Source organism: Pelmatolapia mariae, linkage group LG7 (genome assembly GCF_036321145.2).
Source record: "Pelmatolapia mariae isolate MD_Pm_ZW linkage group LG7, Pm_UMD_F_2, whole genome shotgun sequence".
In the NCBI taxonomy this organism is placed as follows: domain Eukaryota; kingdom Metazoa; phylum Chordata; class Actinopteri; order Cichliformes; family Cichlidae; genus Pelmatolapia; species Pelmatolapia mariae.
Genome location: NC_086233.1, coordinates 21,464,817 through 21,482,687, shown reverse-complemented (window position 1 = coordinate 21,482,687; position 17,871 = coordinate 21,464,817). Strand labels below are relative to the sequence as shown.

The window sequence follows — 17,871 nt, the reverse complement described above, 5'->3', positions numbered from 1 at the left end:
ATTTATTATGACTTATGGTCACCTGCTGCCATCTGGCTTGCTGACAGATACCAGAGATGTAATCCTTGGGCTGACCAATAAATCTGCCCAGTGAAGGTTACGTGATATACAGAGAGACTTGACCATGTTTATGTGGCACACAGCTTATGAGGACGTCCAAATGGACACGGATAGCAACAATGTGTTTGGTTTGCAGACTGCCCTTTACAGCGTCTTTTTACTAAAACGGCCGCAAGTCACACGACTCCAATTTGCTGGCTTCTCTAACACACACGTAGATTTAATAGGTCAAGGTAAACTAATGCAGTCTAATGCAACAGTCCTAAATGGTAGCTTTTATTGCATTTGGTGTGGTAAACAACACACCAATCAGATGTTATTGTGATTTTAAATATATATATATTATTTAGCAGTATTCAGAAAGGCTGAAAATGCTTTTTTTTATGCACTAGCAGTGTTCTTGTAGTTTTATATTTTCAATGACATTACATTACTCACATTGTTATTATTTTTGATTATAATAGGTGGGTATTTGTCAAGGGCAAGATTTAAGGAATTCAGAATATTTGTGAAAACATCTGATTAATGAGACACCCAGGTGACTGTGAACATACAGTTAGGTACAGCATTTCTTGCAGTTTTGCTCTATAAACCACCACAGTGGATTTCAAATCAAACAATATGTGACTGTGATTGAAGTGCAGACTTTACGTGTTAATTCAAGGAGTTTTATGCAAAATTCTGCATGAACTTTTTAGAACTGCAACCAGTTTTATACACAGTCCTCCATTTTCAGATGCTCGAATTTAATCAGCCAAACTCACATCAATGTTTATCTCTTATGATCATTTTGGTGTTAGTTAATCTGGGTTTCATCTGTCCAAAGTTTGTTTGTTTGTTTTTCAGAACTGTGCTGACAATGTTTCCGACAAATACAATCTTACCTACTTCCTTCCTAGTCTTGAGTGAGCACTTTGCTGCAAACCCTGTGTATTTCCATTCATGAAGGCATCTCTCGACTTTAGGCATTGACAATCATACGTCTACCTCCTTGTAGGAGTTCTTGACTTGTGCAGTTGTTTTTCTTAACCATGGAAAGAATTCTGTCATCATGCACTGTAGTTACCTTCTGTAATCTTTCACATCTTTTGGCATTGCTGACCACTTCTTGAGGATACTACTAGATTTTTTTTTAACTTGGCCACTCCATATATATATATCATGTAAAAAAAAAAAAAAAAAAAAAAACCAAACCCTTGAATTAAAAGCAAAATACTGCACTTCAATCACATATTATCATCGCTAATTTACAATCCACTGTGATAGTGTACAGAGGCAAAACAGCAAAAAAGAAAGAAAGAAAAACATAATAAAATGGTAATGTGATATTTCCTGGATCTTATTTGCACAATGTAAGGACTGTAACATATCCAGGAACTGCGTGCTGCTTTTCTAAACGTTATTCATGCTGAAGAAATGTGGTCTAAAGGCCAAACGGTTGTGAAACTGTGACCCTTGAAGTTAGCTTAAACTAATACTATTCGCCTTCGAGTTGTAGTAGGCCTACACACATATCTGCAGTCGACATATTGCGCAAACCATACGTAATACTTGCTTAATATGTGGTTGCTAAAATAACTGCAAAGCAGCTGAACATTACATACGAGCAAACAAGCACAAATCCAAACCAAGCTCCTTTTCTTGAGGAGCACTTCCCCTTTAAGTCGGCTTCTGCCGTCACAGCAGGATGACTCGTATATTTTGCGACAGGACGTAAACGCGCCGGCTCGCTGCCGCCTTCACGGTTTATCTTGAGAAAGAAAAAAAATAGGAAAATAAAGCTTGTATGCATGTTGCTGGAAAATTTAAATAATGTGATGCAATCCTCTGGACGTATGCGAGTCAAACAGCCGTGATCTTTTGTTTTGTTGTGGAGGAAGACGTCTCGGTGTTTCATGTAAGATTCTGCACTGTTACTTAGCTCTAGACCACAATATGAAGAAAGGATGCTTTGGGGTTGCATATACTATTGCTGTGGCTATGGTTTAATCATCCAAAAATGATCACTAGCTTAAATTTTTTAAATATACATAGGTCTTTTTCAACGTGCATATCTATGGGTATTGTTTGCATAAGCTTGCCTTTCTTGTAGGTGTGTGTGCCGTTTGAATGTGCATTTAAAAGCATGTTAACCATCTAATTTCTCCACAGAGCCTTGTTCCATTTTTAAAGAGAATCCCTGACTGACAGCAGAGGAAAGCGAGCATCCTGGATCCCCTCCCCATGAAGCTGACTGCCTCCCCTGAAGCAGCTTTCACATCTGGATCAAGGACTCCAGTGCACTTTGTTGGGCTCCTGTAGCCCATCCATGCCTGTGATCCCCATCCCACGGCGGGTGCGCAGTTTCCATGGCCCCCACACCACCTGCATGCACTCGGCCTGTGGGTCGGCACACACTTCAAAGCTAGTGCGGACTAAGTACAATAACTTTGACCTGTACCTGCGCTCACGCTGCATGTACAGCTTCCTCCGCTTCCTCCTCTACTTTGGCTGCAGCCTGCTGACCTCTCTGCTCTGGGTGTCGCTTTCTGCGCTCTTCTTCCTGCAGTACATCAGCGTGCGTGTGCTCCTGCGCCTGCAATACAAGCTGTCTGTCATCCTGCTTTTGCTGGGGCACCGGCGACTGGACTTGGGTGTGCTTAATGACCTGATTATATACAGCATGCAGATCACCATGTTTCTGGTGGGGGGACTCGGCTGGTGCTTAATGGTGTTCGTGGATATGTAGCTCTGTCATGAGAAACATGATAAATGTGGCATGTGATGGGAATGTTTTGCAGAAATACTCTGACTCGGCTCTAGTTAGAAAGGCGCAAAATCTCATTTGGTTTATTGTAGATAAGGTTAAAATCCAATAAGAAGCATCAGAAGCATTGATGCGATCTTTAAACCAGTCTGCGTGGCTTAAACATAGTTGTTCTTTTAAAAAAATGTCAGTCTTGCATACTTCAGAGAAGTTAGAAATGTCAAAAATGAGAGTGAGACTTGTGACTTTATATGAAGTTATTCTTGTATTTTGTGCCATTTGTAAACGGTCTTAATGGACTTTAAAGGACATCTCATCTAGGAATGTGTTTGTTTACAGTTTGTTGCATGGAGGAGTGACTTAACAGATGACTGATGTGCATCGTGACTGTGGATGCAGGTCAGTGATCTGTGCCATAAAAAAGTCATGCTGGAGCACAAAGAGGATGTCATGATACTGTGTATGAATCAGTGCATTTAACTGATGTTGTGTATAAATAAAAATACAATGTAAAATAGAAAGCACAGTTTAAAAAAAAAAAAGAAGTTAAATGACTCCACCTGATAAATAGAAAAAAAAAAAACTTCCCTGGATTCAAATTTGGCCACTGTCTGTTGATTTGGTGCTTGAACCCTTTGCACACTCCTGTGATTTTTAGAATGCTCCCTGGAAGTCTTGTTCCTGCCTGAATCTGGGATGTGCACTGGATCTTCTTCACTGTGTCAAAACTCTGAGTTAGAGTTTAAGGAAGTGTTCAAAGTAATAAAAATCCAAATCTGGTGAGGAGGGCAGATGGAAAGCCACAACTGTGTTGGTATGACCAAAAAAAACCCCAGCTTTGAGGTCGCTTGTGCTGAATGTCCTCCCTTAGACAGTCTGACTCCTGGGGGAGGGGAGAGGAGGCGAACTGATGGTGCACAACCTCGTGAGTGACAGGAAATAAGCAACACCTGTGCTCCTAGTTGCAACCAGCCTTCAGGCTTGGTCTCATAGCTAGATGACAGATGATGACACAGGTATTGACGTTCCCTGTCTGCGCGAGTCTAAAGCCCGTGGAGGGGGCGAGTGTTTAAAACGTAGGACTTCCAGAGAGCAATCTGAAAATAGCAGGAGTCCTGTAAGTGATGGAAAGGTGAACAAGGAGATGGCAGTGGCCAAATTAAAATCAGGTAAGGTGTTTTGGGAGTTTTTTGCCTTGAATGTGCTGCATCAGAAAGTTTTTGTTGTGTTTTTTATATGTTTTGGGCAAAATAGGGCAAAGGGTCACAAACATTTTTTTTTTAAAGCTGTTTAATAAATTCTTTTTTGTCCATGAGCTGGTTTGTGCTTTACAATGCATGGCCAAATGAATGTGTTTACTGTGTAGTCTAACACTCATGACGGCATGCCTCGAGCTGTGTCATAAGAGTGTGTCACAGTTCAAACTGAGAACGGCTTTGGGTCAAGTGTTCCATCAGTCGTTCTTCACATGGTCTCGGAGCTGCTCTGACAGACTTCTCTGTTTAGCTTCCTCCAGCACGCAAACACCAACCACAACTAGATCCTGCTGTTTGTGCCAAGCATAACAATGGAGATGGCTGTGCCCCAATCACCTTATATAGCCTCATTTTCACATGCCATGAAGTATGCCTTACTGGAACTAATGAAGGCACTGAAATGAGCGCTTTAATTCTAAACCTGGGTTTGCTTTGAAGATTTTAACTATTTTTTTGTTCTTGTCATGCACAAGCATCAGGTTGGATAGCCATGATTAGGAAAGCGTGCAAAAGGCTGGAAGTACAGAGCACCAACTTTAGATTTGAACTTTCAGCACAGTGGCTGGTGGGCTGACTGAGACATGCTTCAGACCCACAAGGCCTATAAATGGCTAATCAGAGCAACAATAAGCTTTTGTTCATTGGATCAACACATCATATGCCTCATGTTCTGAGCCAGGTCAATCTGACAGCCCGAATTACACAGAGAACTAGAGAATATGAATTTTCCCGTGATGCCAACATAGCTCTTTAGGTGGGCTTGATGATTAAGTCATTCACTGTTCAGTTTCATTTCTTCATTCTGTATGAAAAGCTGATTTTTTTTTTTTTTTTTTTTGCTTAGACTGAATGACTTGTCAGTTTCGCCGACATTTGCATTTGTTTCTTTTTTTCCAGCTCTTATCTTGAACTTTTAACCCGGCCTTTATGAGAAACGAGAATATGGAAATGCATACGAAACACAAGATCAGGTTTTGTTGTTGGTGCAGAAAGTAAAATATCGTGTGTCAACATTCAGCTTTGTAAAATGACAGTTTACTGGAGCAAACAGCAAAAGCTGTCATTTAATTAGGCTACACTTAGGGCTTTTACTGGTTTGGCTGGGCAGTAAGCCACAACTGGGAAAAACAAAAGTCCTTGTAAAAATGAATGACAATAGGTGTGTGCTTAAATAATAAAAGATCATTGTACCCCTAACCTTAGGAATATTAAAGTGCTACCACAGACTTTTATAACATATATAAACGTATATACGCTTATGCTGAAATAACACAGGACTAAGAGTTATTTGTCATCATGGAATAGGTTAGTATATGTAGCAATGATTGTTGAGGAAACTAATCGAAATACCTTTAAATACTTACACTAACTGTCCTCTTTACTAGCTAAATCTTGCTAGTGCTAGGTTGGGCCCCGTTTTGCCACCAGAAAATGTAATTCTTCGCAGTACAGATTCAACAAGGTGCTAGAAACATTTCTCCAACTGTCATGAGTACAGTACAGCAGTCATGACTACTGCTGTATTGTACTCATGAAAGTGAGTACAGTGATCTCATTGTCATGTTGAAGAAACTAGTTTGAGATGATCTGAGCTTTTGACAGCGCTGGAAGCTGCTTCCAGCAGAAAATGGATACACTGTGGACATGGTGACCAATAATACTCATGCAGGGTGCGTCATTTAAAGCATGCTCAACTGGTACTAAGTGGTCGGAAGATTGCCAAGAAAATAACCCCTGCCCTGTTAAACCACCACAATTGATACATGATAGGATAGATCCACGCTTTCACGTTGTTCACGTCAAATTCTGACCCTTACATCTAAATTACAAAGCGAAATCGAGACTCATCAGACCAGGCAATATTTTTCCAATTTTCTGCTGTTTAGTCTGTGCGCCTCTGTGCTTCAAGGTCTGATGTGTTGTGCATTCAGAGATGCTCTTCTGCAGAACTTTGTTGTGACAAGAGATTATTTGCGTTCCTGTTGCAGCTCCCTCAGCTCGAGGCAGTCTGCCCCACTCTCCTCTGACCTCTGGCATCAACAAGGCATTTTCACCTAGAAAGCTGCCGCTCGCTGGATATTTCCTCTTTTTCAGAACATTTGTGTAAACTCTTAAAAATGGTCATATGGAAAAATCCCAGCGGTTTCTGAAATACTTAGACTAGCCAACAACTACGCCATGTTCAGAGTCTCTTAAATAACCTTTCTTCCCCATTTTGATGCTCAGTTTTAACTTCTGGAGATTGTCTTGACCGTGCCAATATGCCTAATTGCAAATGTCATGTGATTCGCTAATGACATTTGCATTAATGAGTGGTTGTACAGGAGTACCTAACAAATTGGTGTGTGTATATATATCTATATATATAGCTATATCTATATATAAATAGATACAATACTATCCCGTAAGAAAGCGAAAATAACAAGAAATATCAAATGTTAAATTTACAAAATGCCTGCATGGATAAGCATAAAGAGTTGGGTTGATAGAGATGGGCAAAAAATGGGGAACAGGTAAGCTGATTTACACCTGTAGATATTTATACAGCTGAAAAAAAAATGCCCAAAGTGCTGACTTTAACTAATTTAATTACATGTACATTTTTGTTATATAAGTATAGTGTAAGATTTTACAATTAGTGGAATCTGGTCAAATGAAATGTACCTGGTTGGTATTCTTTCAGGTTATAGCAAGTACATTTTCCTTAATGATTTATTATTGAAATAAATAAACCTTTGGTTTTCTATGTTTCAGGTGCTTTTTACTCAAAATTATAGTTTAATGTTTATTAAAGGTGACAAATCCATTTTTGAGGGCAGCAGTTAGATATCTACACTCGTTCTACTCAGTTTCACAAAGATACGTACAATTACTGCATTAATATTTTCTGTTTTTCTCTCTTCTGGCCTCTAAAGATAATCCAGCCACCCTATAAAATTAATTAACTGGTTGAAGAGGTCACCAGTCATTAGGATACTACTACTACTTAGGAGGCTACTTTTAAAAAAATGCGTGAATATACAAATCAAAAGGGAGAAGAACGACTGACTCATATGTATTTTGTAAGTAAATGTACTTGTAAGTGTAAACTCATTTTACATCATACAGCCCTCTTTGAAGTGGGCCAGATCAGTAAAACTAAATGATGGTGGTTGAATTGAGGAAAGAGAATATGAAAAAGATAGTTCCAAGTAGTTTGAGATATTTATTCATGCGTGGGTTATCTCTCTCATGCTACAGAGGAAATACAAAAGACACAGCCTCTCCACATTTACATTTGTACCTGCTGTTGCTCCATACATCTGGTACCACAAAAGGTTATCTCACAGAGAGCCTCCTCTTTGCTAGGATCCTCCTGACCTGTACTCTCCCAGTGATGCTGGTGCCATTACAGAAACAAATCTGTCATGTATGCTCACATACAATAACAGCTTTATTACAAAAAACAGTACTATATGTTGACCCTGCAAACATGGCCAAAGATAGAAGCTCTTCATACGTCCATCAGTATGTGCTTGGCTCACATGTGTGTTCAGGCCTGTGTCTATGCTGTGTTTGCTGTGCCTGTGTGAGGTTATGTGTGTCATGTCTGTGGAGTGTATAGATGGGGTGCACGTCTCTGTGGCTGTGTGCTCATGCCTATATGAGGTTATATATGTACCTAGGTGTGGGTGTGTGTGTTTATCTAGAATAAAAGGTGAAAGGAAACTCATCCTCATCCTTTTCCACATAAAGGGTTCTGGTAGATCACTGCACAGACTAATTATACTATCCTGTAATTATAAATTTAGTATATAAAGTTTTCATTAACTCACAGAAAATGTCCTTGGCAATCGATGTGGGGGTCTTTATCATTAGGAGAAGCTGTAAAACTTGTGAAAATACAGTTAAAAGTTCAAAATCTATGCAGTCCTTTGCATTTTCTAAAGAAGTCTAGTGGGCCGGATTGTAGTCTTTGCCGGGCCAGTTCTAGCCCCTGTGCCTTATGTTTGACATCCCTCATATATGTGTGTATGTATAAACTACAGTTAAAATCACTAAAATGCCTGGTAAAATTACTGATTTTAATTGCTATTGCAGTGTGTAAATTTACAAGTGAAAAGTAAAAATGTGATTGGACGATCATAAAATAACTCAAATCAACAAGGTAAATATAGTATAACATTGGGGAAAAATCTAAATTAACGAATATGGCGATTTCATGTGGTAGACTGGAGGCTCCTGCAGTGATTTATCGTGCTGTGACACCGTGATACAGACCTGCAGTAAAGAAAAGTTGACTTGAGGTCACACCGCCAGCAGTTGGCGCTTATAATTTAGCAGAACGGCACACATGCGCATCATGTAGCCCGGACTGTCATCGCATAATGACACGTGAAGTAACCACACATGTAGACGACACCGAATGGGGTCTCATTGAGCCGTGCAACCCTCCCCTGCCCTACTTATAGCCCCCCAAATGTGCTCCCAAGTGTGCTGTCTTTTCAGGAACACGTTAGTGGCGGGGTGGAGGCGCGCGAACCTGTCCGGTGAGCTCGTTAAAAAGTGTTCCGCAGCAGTCTACACCTTTAAAGCCCGCAGAGTGCAGCGAGTTCATGTGTCCGTAAAGGCGCACGATATGACCGACCGCTGCTGCCGACTGCCCGTTTGCCGCGTAGACTACAGTAGGACAGAGTACCTACAGTAACCTGGCGGGTCCAAAAATGTCTGTGTCTTTAAAAAGAACTATTTGCCGAGTGCTGCATGATGTCAGGCTGAATGCAGTCCGTATACTGTTCATGTGAGCTGCGTTTACTTCCTGCAAAGGGACAGAAGCGGGCAGAGAAAGAGAGAGTGGGATAGAGATGGGGAACGAGCGGCCGGAGATAAAGTGAAAGAGTGAGCCAGCGGACGAAAGGAAACCGGGGCCTGCTTCTTCTTCTTCTTCTTCTTCTTCTTTTTAAAAAACAAAACAAAAAACAAACGCCTCCCAAACTTTATAGGCTATAAGAAGAAAAAGCCTTCCACATCTGGGCCAGCTGATTTTATGGAATAGCGACGCATCGGGTAAATATACCCCCCCCCCCCCCCCCCCCCCTTTCTGTCTCTCTCTCTCTCTCTCTCTCTCTTGGCTTGATATTTACTGAGCCTGATTCGTATGACGCATAGGTTTTACCATGCAGTACTCCCTCGTTTCCCCCTGTCTGTTCATAGCTACATTTAAAAAATATCTTATCTATTTATTTTTGCCAGTCGGAATTTCAGTTATTTCGGCCACCTAAAACTAAGTTAGCGCCTTAAACTTCAGTCGGAAAATGTGTAACCGTACCACGCGCCTCTGAAGGAATTTAATCAGGTTGATAGTAGTTGTAGTTTCTCACCCTAACCTCTTCTACACCCCCCCCCCCCCCCCCCGAAAAAAAAAACCCCCAAAATTTGCAGTCTAATGATAATGTTGGCCATTGCTTTTAACCACAGGAACTGGTGTTGTCATTAGTTTCAACTGTACTGAGTGGTGAAAGTGGCAAGCTATTATCGGTCTTGCGTCACGATGAGGTAAAAAAAAAAAAAAAGGAAAAAAGAAAAAAGATAAATCTCCACCCATAATGCATCTATTGTAATGCTATAGATTTGAGAAGCACAGGATGGATCGAGGTACTGGTGTTGCAGACATGATTTTATTGGTTGTAGTCGCTAAAGAAAAAAACTATAGAATATCAGCTTACATTTTCATGACTGCTGAAGGTTTTCTTTTTGGGGGTTTATTTTTCGGGTACAGTCTGGTTTTAACACTTGGCCTCTTTGGCTGACTGACTGGCTAGCTTAGAAAAGTACATGGCTGTTAAAAAAAGGTGGGGATGAGGGGGCTCTGAAGTTTATGTTTGGCATATATGGGTTGGAAAAAAAATATGTATATATGTTATTTGTGCATGCTGTTGTATCAAATCTGTCAGCCGTGGTTCCATTTACCTTACTTGAACCCCCAGCAGGAGCCATCTGGCTATACATACAAAACAACAACACCCCCCACCCCCTCTTCTCTCTCTTCTCCTTGTGTACATGGGTGCAGTGTGTGGCTACCCGGCATGTAGCTTGTGGTAGTTTTCTTCATTTCCTGTCACTTTTCCTCCCCCAGTACACACGCTTTCTCTCTGTCGCTGTAATTATTATTGTCTAGTCCACTGGTGAGTCAATTGTTTGTTTCTTAAGAAGACAAAATGCTTTTTTTCTTCTTTTAAAAAATCTTAGATACATTTTATCTTACTTTTATGATAACGTGGCAACAAGTTAAGCAATGCAGCCTGCTTTATATTAAGCTTCCATGTCCTCAACAGGTGACACTCAGGTAGGGTTATTAGGTGAATGAACCCTTTCAAACTGCAGTGTAACTTTATGTTTTAACACCCATCTGTTTCTGTGTGTGTATATATAAATATATACCCTGTGGATATAAGAAGGTGTGAAGGTGCATTGCACTAATTTTAAGCTGCCCTTTTAAATCATTATGCATCCATAGGTGTACCTGGTTGCCCTAAGACAACACAGAGACAGATTTTTATGAGGGCAGTTCATCATACCCTCCCTTCATTACGAGGAAATCGGTTCACAGTAATGTTAGCTCACGCTGCCAAGTTTTTATGTCCAGCCTTTAAGATAACATACATGGAAAATGGGAGCCTTTTTTTTTTTTTTTTTTTTTTTTCCTCGTTCTCTCTTTCTCTGTGAACAGAGGCCCTCCGACACCAGTGGTCTTTGATTTGGGCATCTGCCAAAGGGTTCTGATGGCTCTCAACAGCTGTATTTGCCTGTGTGTGTGTGTGTGTGTGTGTGTGTGTGTGTGTGTGTGTGTGTGTGTGTGAGTGAGAGAGAGAGAGAGAGAAAGAGTGTGTATGTATTTGCGTGTGTCAGTGAGTGGGTTAGTGTATGTATGTGTGTGCCTCTGTGTGTGCTCTAGCTGTGTCCCGGGATGCCCTTCCTCCATAGGCCTCTCTCTATACAGCATTCCACAAGGGGGCCGGGGGCTGTGCGGGTAGGGAGTGTCAAGGAGAGAGCGAGAGAGATTCAATAAATAAAACTGATGTGGACACGCTGACAGAGAAAAGGCCGAAGGAGAGGGGAAACGGTGAGATTGTTTCCTCATCGCTTGTCAGACCTTTAAATTAAAAGGTCCTCTGCAGGAAAGTAGACGTTCCCAGTAAATTCTTCTGTAGATTTGCAAGAGATTTGGGGGTGACGTTAACTTCATCACTCGATCAGTGTGTAAAGCAGTCGTAGAAGGCCACCTGGAGGTGATTTCCCCTGTTATTTCTTACAGAGCAAATATTTAAGTAGGGTTAATCCCAAATGTAATTTACAGTAGCACGCTGGTTATCAAACTCTGCAGCTGCTGGCTTTAAAGATCATCTTAACTGCAGATTTGTACCCTGGCTTTATTAAAGAAAAACTAAACAAGGGCACTGTCGACTACATGAAAAATCAGCAACCATCTCTAGCGCTGCTTCATTTACTGTGTGCGTGTGCGCGTGTTCGCCCTCATGCTTGGCGCACTTTCCTCTGTATATGCGTGTAAACTTGTGTGGGGAGTGTGTTTATGTGTCTATGATTTTCCTTTCCTGAGACAAGCATGAGTCATTGCTGATGGTATGCGATACCAACAGTCATACATTGTATTCTCATAGGTTACTTCTGTGCTTTCTTGGTAACACACATGCTACTTGTTCGAGTTAAACCCTGATGGACGAAAAAAACCTGCTCCTACTGGTATGTTCAGGCATGTAGGCTGCTGTTCATGGAACTGAGGTTTAAACAGTTAAGGGTAACTGTGAAGACATGGCATTTCTAGTAAGCGTTCAGGAATTCTGGGAAAGATGCGCATCGGGCGGTCACATATACATTTTTCCTTTAGCTGAATTTATCTACATACACCAGCACATGGTGACATCTAATTAAATGTGGAGGTAAGCTTGTTCGTGCTCAGACTTTAACATTCATGAGTGTATGTGGATCTTTCTGGGGAACATGCAAATGTTTTTGCCATGTAGTTTCTCCTTTTTGTGGTGTTTCTAAAGAATCCTGGAGTAAAATGACTCCTTCCTCCCTAACCCAGTACTGCTAACGCTGTAAAATTGACTTTGGTGTTTCTTGCCAACTAGATGTGCATGTAGAGGGTAAGTGAGGAAAATAATGTCCTTATGCTAATAGTAAGTGCTTTAAAATAAGCAGTGCCTCACACTGATTCAGTAACGGAAAGCAGTGGTCTATTTGGGGGCCGGTTAATCCCCCCCTTTTTTGGTTTTTGTTCAGATTCCCTATCTGTTTGGTAAGTTTTATCCATACTTGCTCAGGAAAGGAATCGCCTGTAAAATTGTTGGTAGTTAAATGCATCTTATGTGAGACTCCACCCCTTCCTCATTGTCTGACTTAAGATTTCACCCTTGATGCTGCCGGACCTTAGCAGGCTCCTGCTTTCAAATGTAAAGCCTCAATTAACGTTGCACACTCCAAATGCAAATTATACCTCAGCTAGGATGACGGCATAAAATGTGCTGTACGGCTAAACAATTTAAATACAGTAGAGGAAACTTAGCATTCTCTGACTTCTGCACAGGCAACTGCCACATGGTAACTCGCTCATTCAGTGTGCCATCCCTCTGGTTTTTAGCTCTGCCCTGATACAGCTGTCAAAAGCGCATGGGCAATTAAAAGCAAATAATAAAAGTAAGCCTGTAAAAACAGGAATTGGGGAAAGACGTGAAAATTCTAAAAATACTGGCAGGGCATGTATGGTTTTTAAAGCTACGTGTATACGTAGTGTGAACTTTGTTCAGACACGCCGGTGGGATCAGCCAAATGCACTGATTGTATTGCCACTCTGGATCAGATGACACCATAAGATGTGAGACTTCCATCAAAGACGTGTAACAGCCTAGCCCGTTTTGACATCACGACCGGCTGGAAAACAACACGGCTCATTCACAGGCACTCCTAATCTAAAGGAAAGAAGCACGAGGGACAGGATTTTTTTCTCCTTCATAGCTTGTGGGTATGTAAACACATGTGTATGTGACAACTTATTTTTGCTAAAAAGAAAGCGGGTTATGTTCTCTTTTAGGGATTAAACAGAATGGCAGCAAGGCGATGGAGCCAGGGTTTATGTAATGTGCGCAACTAGCGCAGATAGTGAGAGTAAAACGTGCCGTCACAGTCAGCGCAGACTCGAATGACACAAATAAACACTAGAAGTATACATTCTGAGTTCATGAAAAGCAGGTAAATGCTAAGCAAATTTGTTGGCCCCAGTGACCGGGCTTTGTCCGCATACTTCCTCATCGGTGAGAGAGTGAAGTTGGGAGTTTCATACATTATGGTGTGTTTGCTGTTAACTACAAAAGGTGTTTGCTTAAGTTGTTTTACTCGTTATGTTCGCTCCCAGTGCATGTGAAGACCTTTAGACTTCATGCTAAAGGCGGCACAAGAAGGTTCACATTTCTTGTCTTGCTTCACCGCTGCTGTTTTACAGCTCAACTATTAGAGTGGCACACGTTTGCAGCACAAAAGGTATTTGCCAAACCCACTAAACAGGGTTGGGCAGTTCCTCGAATCTCCTGCTCATTTCATATGTAATGAGGCCAAGTTTTTTTCTTGGAAAACACCAGTAGGTTTGGCAGCCTTCCTGCCTCTCTCTCTCTCGAGGAAAACAGATTGACGGATAAGATATATCTTCTGGAGGTATGTGTGGCGTTTTTCTTTCTTTTCTTTTTTTTCTTTTGTAGTCTATTACTGTACTAATTTTATTTTGTTATTCCCAAAGCGCACACAGAAGTAATAATGCAGCTGAGAACATTTTTCCACACCTATTGTCATATCCCGTGAACTTACACAACATGCATGTTCGCACAGGGCGAAATAATGCGGGACCAAATGAGAGGGAGAGAGGATCAGCGAAAGCCATTAGGAATCTTGAAATGTTAGTGATTTGGGCCGCTCTGGCTTACTAACTGCTTTTCAGGAAGCCTTCCAAGAATTTAGACAATGAACAGTAAACATGGCATGTTCCTTAGAACAATTCCACATTAGATCTCAGAGATCACGTGTCTGGTTTTTTCTCAGAATCGACTGCCCCCACACCGCACTACACTTGCAGATAACTGTAGCAGCTAAATCTCCTGCTCCCTGTGTATGCACTGTACTTACACTTGACAAGGAGCTCTCACAAACTGACAAATGTGCACAATTTCTCCCTCTCTCCCTCTCTCTGTGTCTCAGAGATTTCTTGTAAGTGACATGTTTGGCCGTTGGCATAATGCCTAGCAAGATCACATGGCATGAATGTCGTGCTTGTGTTGTGTGTGTGTGTGTGTGTGTGTGTGTGTGTGTGTGTGTGTATGTGTGTGAGAGGGAGACTGTGCATGTGTGTGTGCATTTGTTCTTGAGTAGAGAAAAAAAAACGAAAGGGAGCATGTGCACATTTGATTGTTCCAAGTATTTTCAGCATGAATAGAAGCACGTAGCCATGGCAGAGAATTACGGAGTACCAAGAAGTATGACGAGGATGTGTTTCTGAAACGGTCATGGGATCACATTCTCAAACAGGATGGAGAATCTGATTTTTTTTCCTTGATGGTACTTCATAGTGGATGCACTTTTTCACTTCACTTGTGGTGCTGGGCCGTTCAAAATTCATTAAAGCTGCGTAGCCTTGTAGGGAGGCTTGTGTGGCAAGACCACTTGTATGTTTTCACTTACAGTATCTCAAAGTTTTTTGAGCCACCCCACCACCCCGAAAACCTCCGACCCTAAATTCTCTTTGAAAGTGCTTGATTATAACTGGAGACAGTAGCAAAAAAAAAAAGGATTGAAAAGGATTAGAGCAATTTTGTCAGATTCTCAGACTCCCACTGAGGGTACATTAGACTTGCTGTGAAAGTTGAACCTGTAATTCAGAGGATGACGCGCGCGCGCGCACAGTCGCATGCATAAACCCAACAGAATCACACACTCGCACAGGAGCAGACCAAACTGAGAGAGGGAGAGCCAGCGAGAGAGCACCGTGGATGGCATTTATCCTCGCAGCCCCCCACCACACACACACACACACACACACACACACACACACAAAATTTTCCATGCTCTTTCACTGTGTGCTGCGCATAATTAAATTGCTGCAAACTTCAAGCCTCTCTCAAGACTCCTGCCTGTAAACAAAGCTCGCTAATTAGAGCGCAAGGTAATAAGCGAGGGGGAAAGCACCCCCCTCCTCTGTAGTGATGACCTGTCCTGCATGTGCTCTTCATGTCTTAACAGTCGGGAACGAATGCTGGGAGGGGCCAGTGGAAAAAGACAGCAATCCGAGGCGGGTCGTTTTCACAACACAGCCCACCCTCACTCCCTCCCTTTTCCAAAGATAACATGTGCTAGCAATTACTGCTAAATCACAACTTGACTTACCTGATGATTTCACGACCATTGGGCAAGATGTAGAAACCCACTTTGATTTCTTGACTTTTTTTTAAGGTTTCAGCTCAATTCAGTTCAATTGTATTTATATAGCACCAAATCGAAAAAGCAGTCACCTCAAGGTGCTTAATGTTGTAAAGTAAAGATGCTACAGTAGTACAGAGAAAACCCTAATAATCAAATTACCCCCTTTGAGCAAGCACTGGGCGACAGTAGGAAGGAAAAACTCCCTTTTAACAGGAAGAAACCTCCAGCAGAACCAGGCTTAGGGAGGGGCAGGCATCTGCTGGGACTGGTTGAGGGTGAGGGAAGGATTGTGTCAATTCTAGGAATTCCTCTTGGCTTGTGCTTGCAATAATTGTAACGATTAGCCAGTGTTGGGAAACGGAGTGTTAGAAATAGCCGGCTTCATTTTAAAAGTCCAAAAGAAAAGTCCATCCCCAAGCATCCGTAAAGGCCAATCATCATCATGTTTAGCTTGTTTTCTGTTCATACAAAACATGGGGCCATCATCCAGCACATTAGCTGAGATGTGTTTAAGAGCTTGACTTTTTTTTCTCCAAAGTTCATTGAGTCAAGGTGACTATTTCCTCATCTTTGGCCTTGCCAAGTAAGACTCTGGCATGTATAGCCTTGACCTACCAGAGTGGTTTCACTGATTCTTATCTAAACCTCAGCAAAAAGCAAATGCTCTAAGCCCATTGGTTCTCACAGTGTGCTCTCTTAAAGCTGCTACAGGTTGGCTGCAAGACATAATTTGCCGCAAATGGATAAAACGGTTTAAGATAAAAGTTACAATCAAATATAACTGATACAGTTTTACTTTCAGAACTAATAAAACAAAGGCGTGGGGTTTTTAGTTACACATTATCCGTCATTGCTCTTGTGTGATCTACGTGTGTGTGTGTGTGTGTGTGTGTGTGTGTATTGTGTGAGCATTGACAGGGAAAGAGCTCAAAATGGGGGCTATAATAAGGGAAGAGGAAAGATGCTAATGAAGAATCGCTCTCGACAAGCAAGTCAGTTAAAGATCAAACTAAAACTGCTAAAACGCAACTAGTCTGGTGGGTTTATTGAGATTTCTAACTGGGCTGCAGGATTCTGAAGTTTGAGAAAGGCTGATCTAAGGAGGAGAAAAACTCTCTACACATTAACAAGCCTCATGTCCATTAACATTGTGAATAACCTGGCAGACAGAGAAAAGTATTTTGAAGAAAAAAAATTCCAAATGTGATTTTTCTTTTTCTTAACGCTGTCTCGAGGAATTATATAACAGCATGGCAAAGGACCCGTGCATCAAAAGGCAGATCAAACTGATCGGTTCCTGGAAACCTTACATGATGTAAGCGCATTTCCTATATCTGCGTGGCCAACACCTATGCTTCTACACACATTATGTAAACTCCAGGGGATTTTCATGATGTGAGATGGTTATTTCAACGTTCTTTACTCATTTCTTGCCTGAGACAGAGATAAACAAGCGTAGGATCAGCCACAGCCCACTTCAGTGCTTTACCAGTGCGATGAGGTTACCCAAGGTTACATGCTATTTGAGCACATGTGTGCTAGGCTTGGTATGGTGCTCACTGGAAGGTTCTTAGGTCACAGGAAAGTGTGTGTGTGTGTGTGTGTGTGTGTGTGTGTGTGTGAGAGAGAGAGAGAGATGTTTGGTTGGGGAAAGGGTGGATGGGGGGGGGGAGGGGGGGTTGCGTATAAGATCTCAAAATAAACGTGTGCTGCTGCTAGACCAAATGATCTTTTGTGATACACTTTTTTTTTTTTTTGGCATGACCTGTGGCCTGTGCTTGGCTTTCCTGATTCTGATATCAAATGCATTTCAGGCCCCTGCTGCTTTATATATTTATTTTTGCCTCTTGTTTGTTTTTTGGTTTTCTTGTTGTTGTTTTTTTTTTTTTAAGTTATCATTCAGTCTGCTCTAATTGAAAAATGTACTTGGGGCACTCACTCGTTGCAGGGACTGCTTTCTCTGTATGCCTTTGTTTGCGTGGGTGTGTTTGCGTGTGCATGTGTGAGTTTGTATACTCCTGTGTGTAGACAGTGGGGCACTGATGCTGAAAGATGCGTCCTCATTTTTGCATTGCACTGGGCTCCTCTGGCAGCCATGCTGGGCTTCTCTGATGTCACACATGTGCCACTGTAGAGCAGTCAGCTCAGACACAGCAGAGCAGTGTGATCAAGACGCTGTGTTTTTTTTTTTTTTTTTTTTTTTTTGTTTTTTTTTTTCTCCAACCCTCTGTCTACCTTTGTGTCACTCTCTTCCTGTCGCTCTGTGACTCGCTGGTTTGCTGGGAACTTTTTTCTGTCATCGAAAATCCCTCGTAGATTACAATTTTTTTATGTAAATTTTTTTTA

The 17,871-nt window shown here is 41.6% G+C and overlaps 2 protein-coding genes across 2 annotated transcripts in view; both read left to right on the top strand.

Moving 5' to 3' along the window:
* The first annotated feature begins 1,773 nt into the window (after window positions 1-1,773).
* LOC134632044 (transmembrane protein 250) lies at window positions 1,774-4,922 on the top strand. Its single transcript, XM_063480628.1, has 2 exons — window positions 1,774-1,957; window positions 2,212-4,922. The coding sequence occupies exon 2, from the start codon at window positions 2,369-2,371 to the stop codon at window positions 2,786-2,788; it is 420 nt and encodes a 139-aa protein (XP_063336698.1). The 5' UTR covers window positions 1,774-1,957; window positions 2,212-2,368; the 3' UTR covers window positions 2,789-4,922.
* Window positions 4,923-8,606: 3,684 nt separating this feature from the next.
* Window positions 8,607-17,871, top strand: part of LOC134630777 (nucleus accumbens-associated protein 2) — a 31,453-nt gene continuing 22,188 nt past the window's right edge. Inside the window, exon 1 of the mRNA XM_063478429.1 lies at window positions 8,607-9,108. The gene's annotated coding sequence lies outside the window, so the exon portion shown is untranslated. The remainder of the gene's footprint in view (window positions 9,109-17,871) is intronic.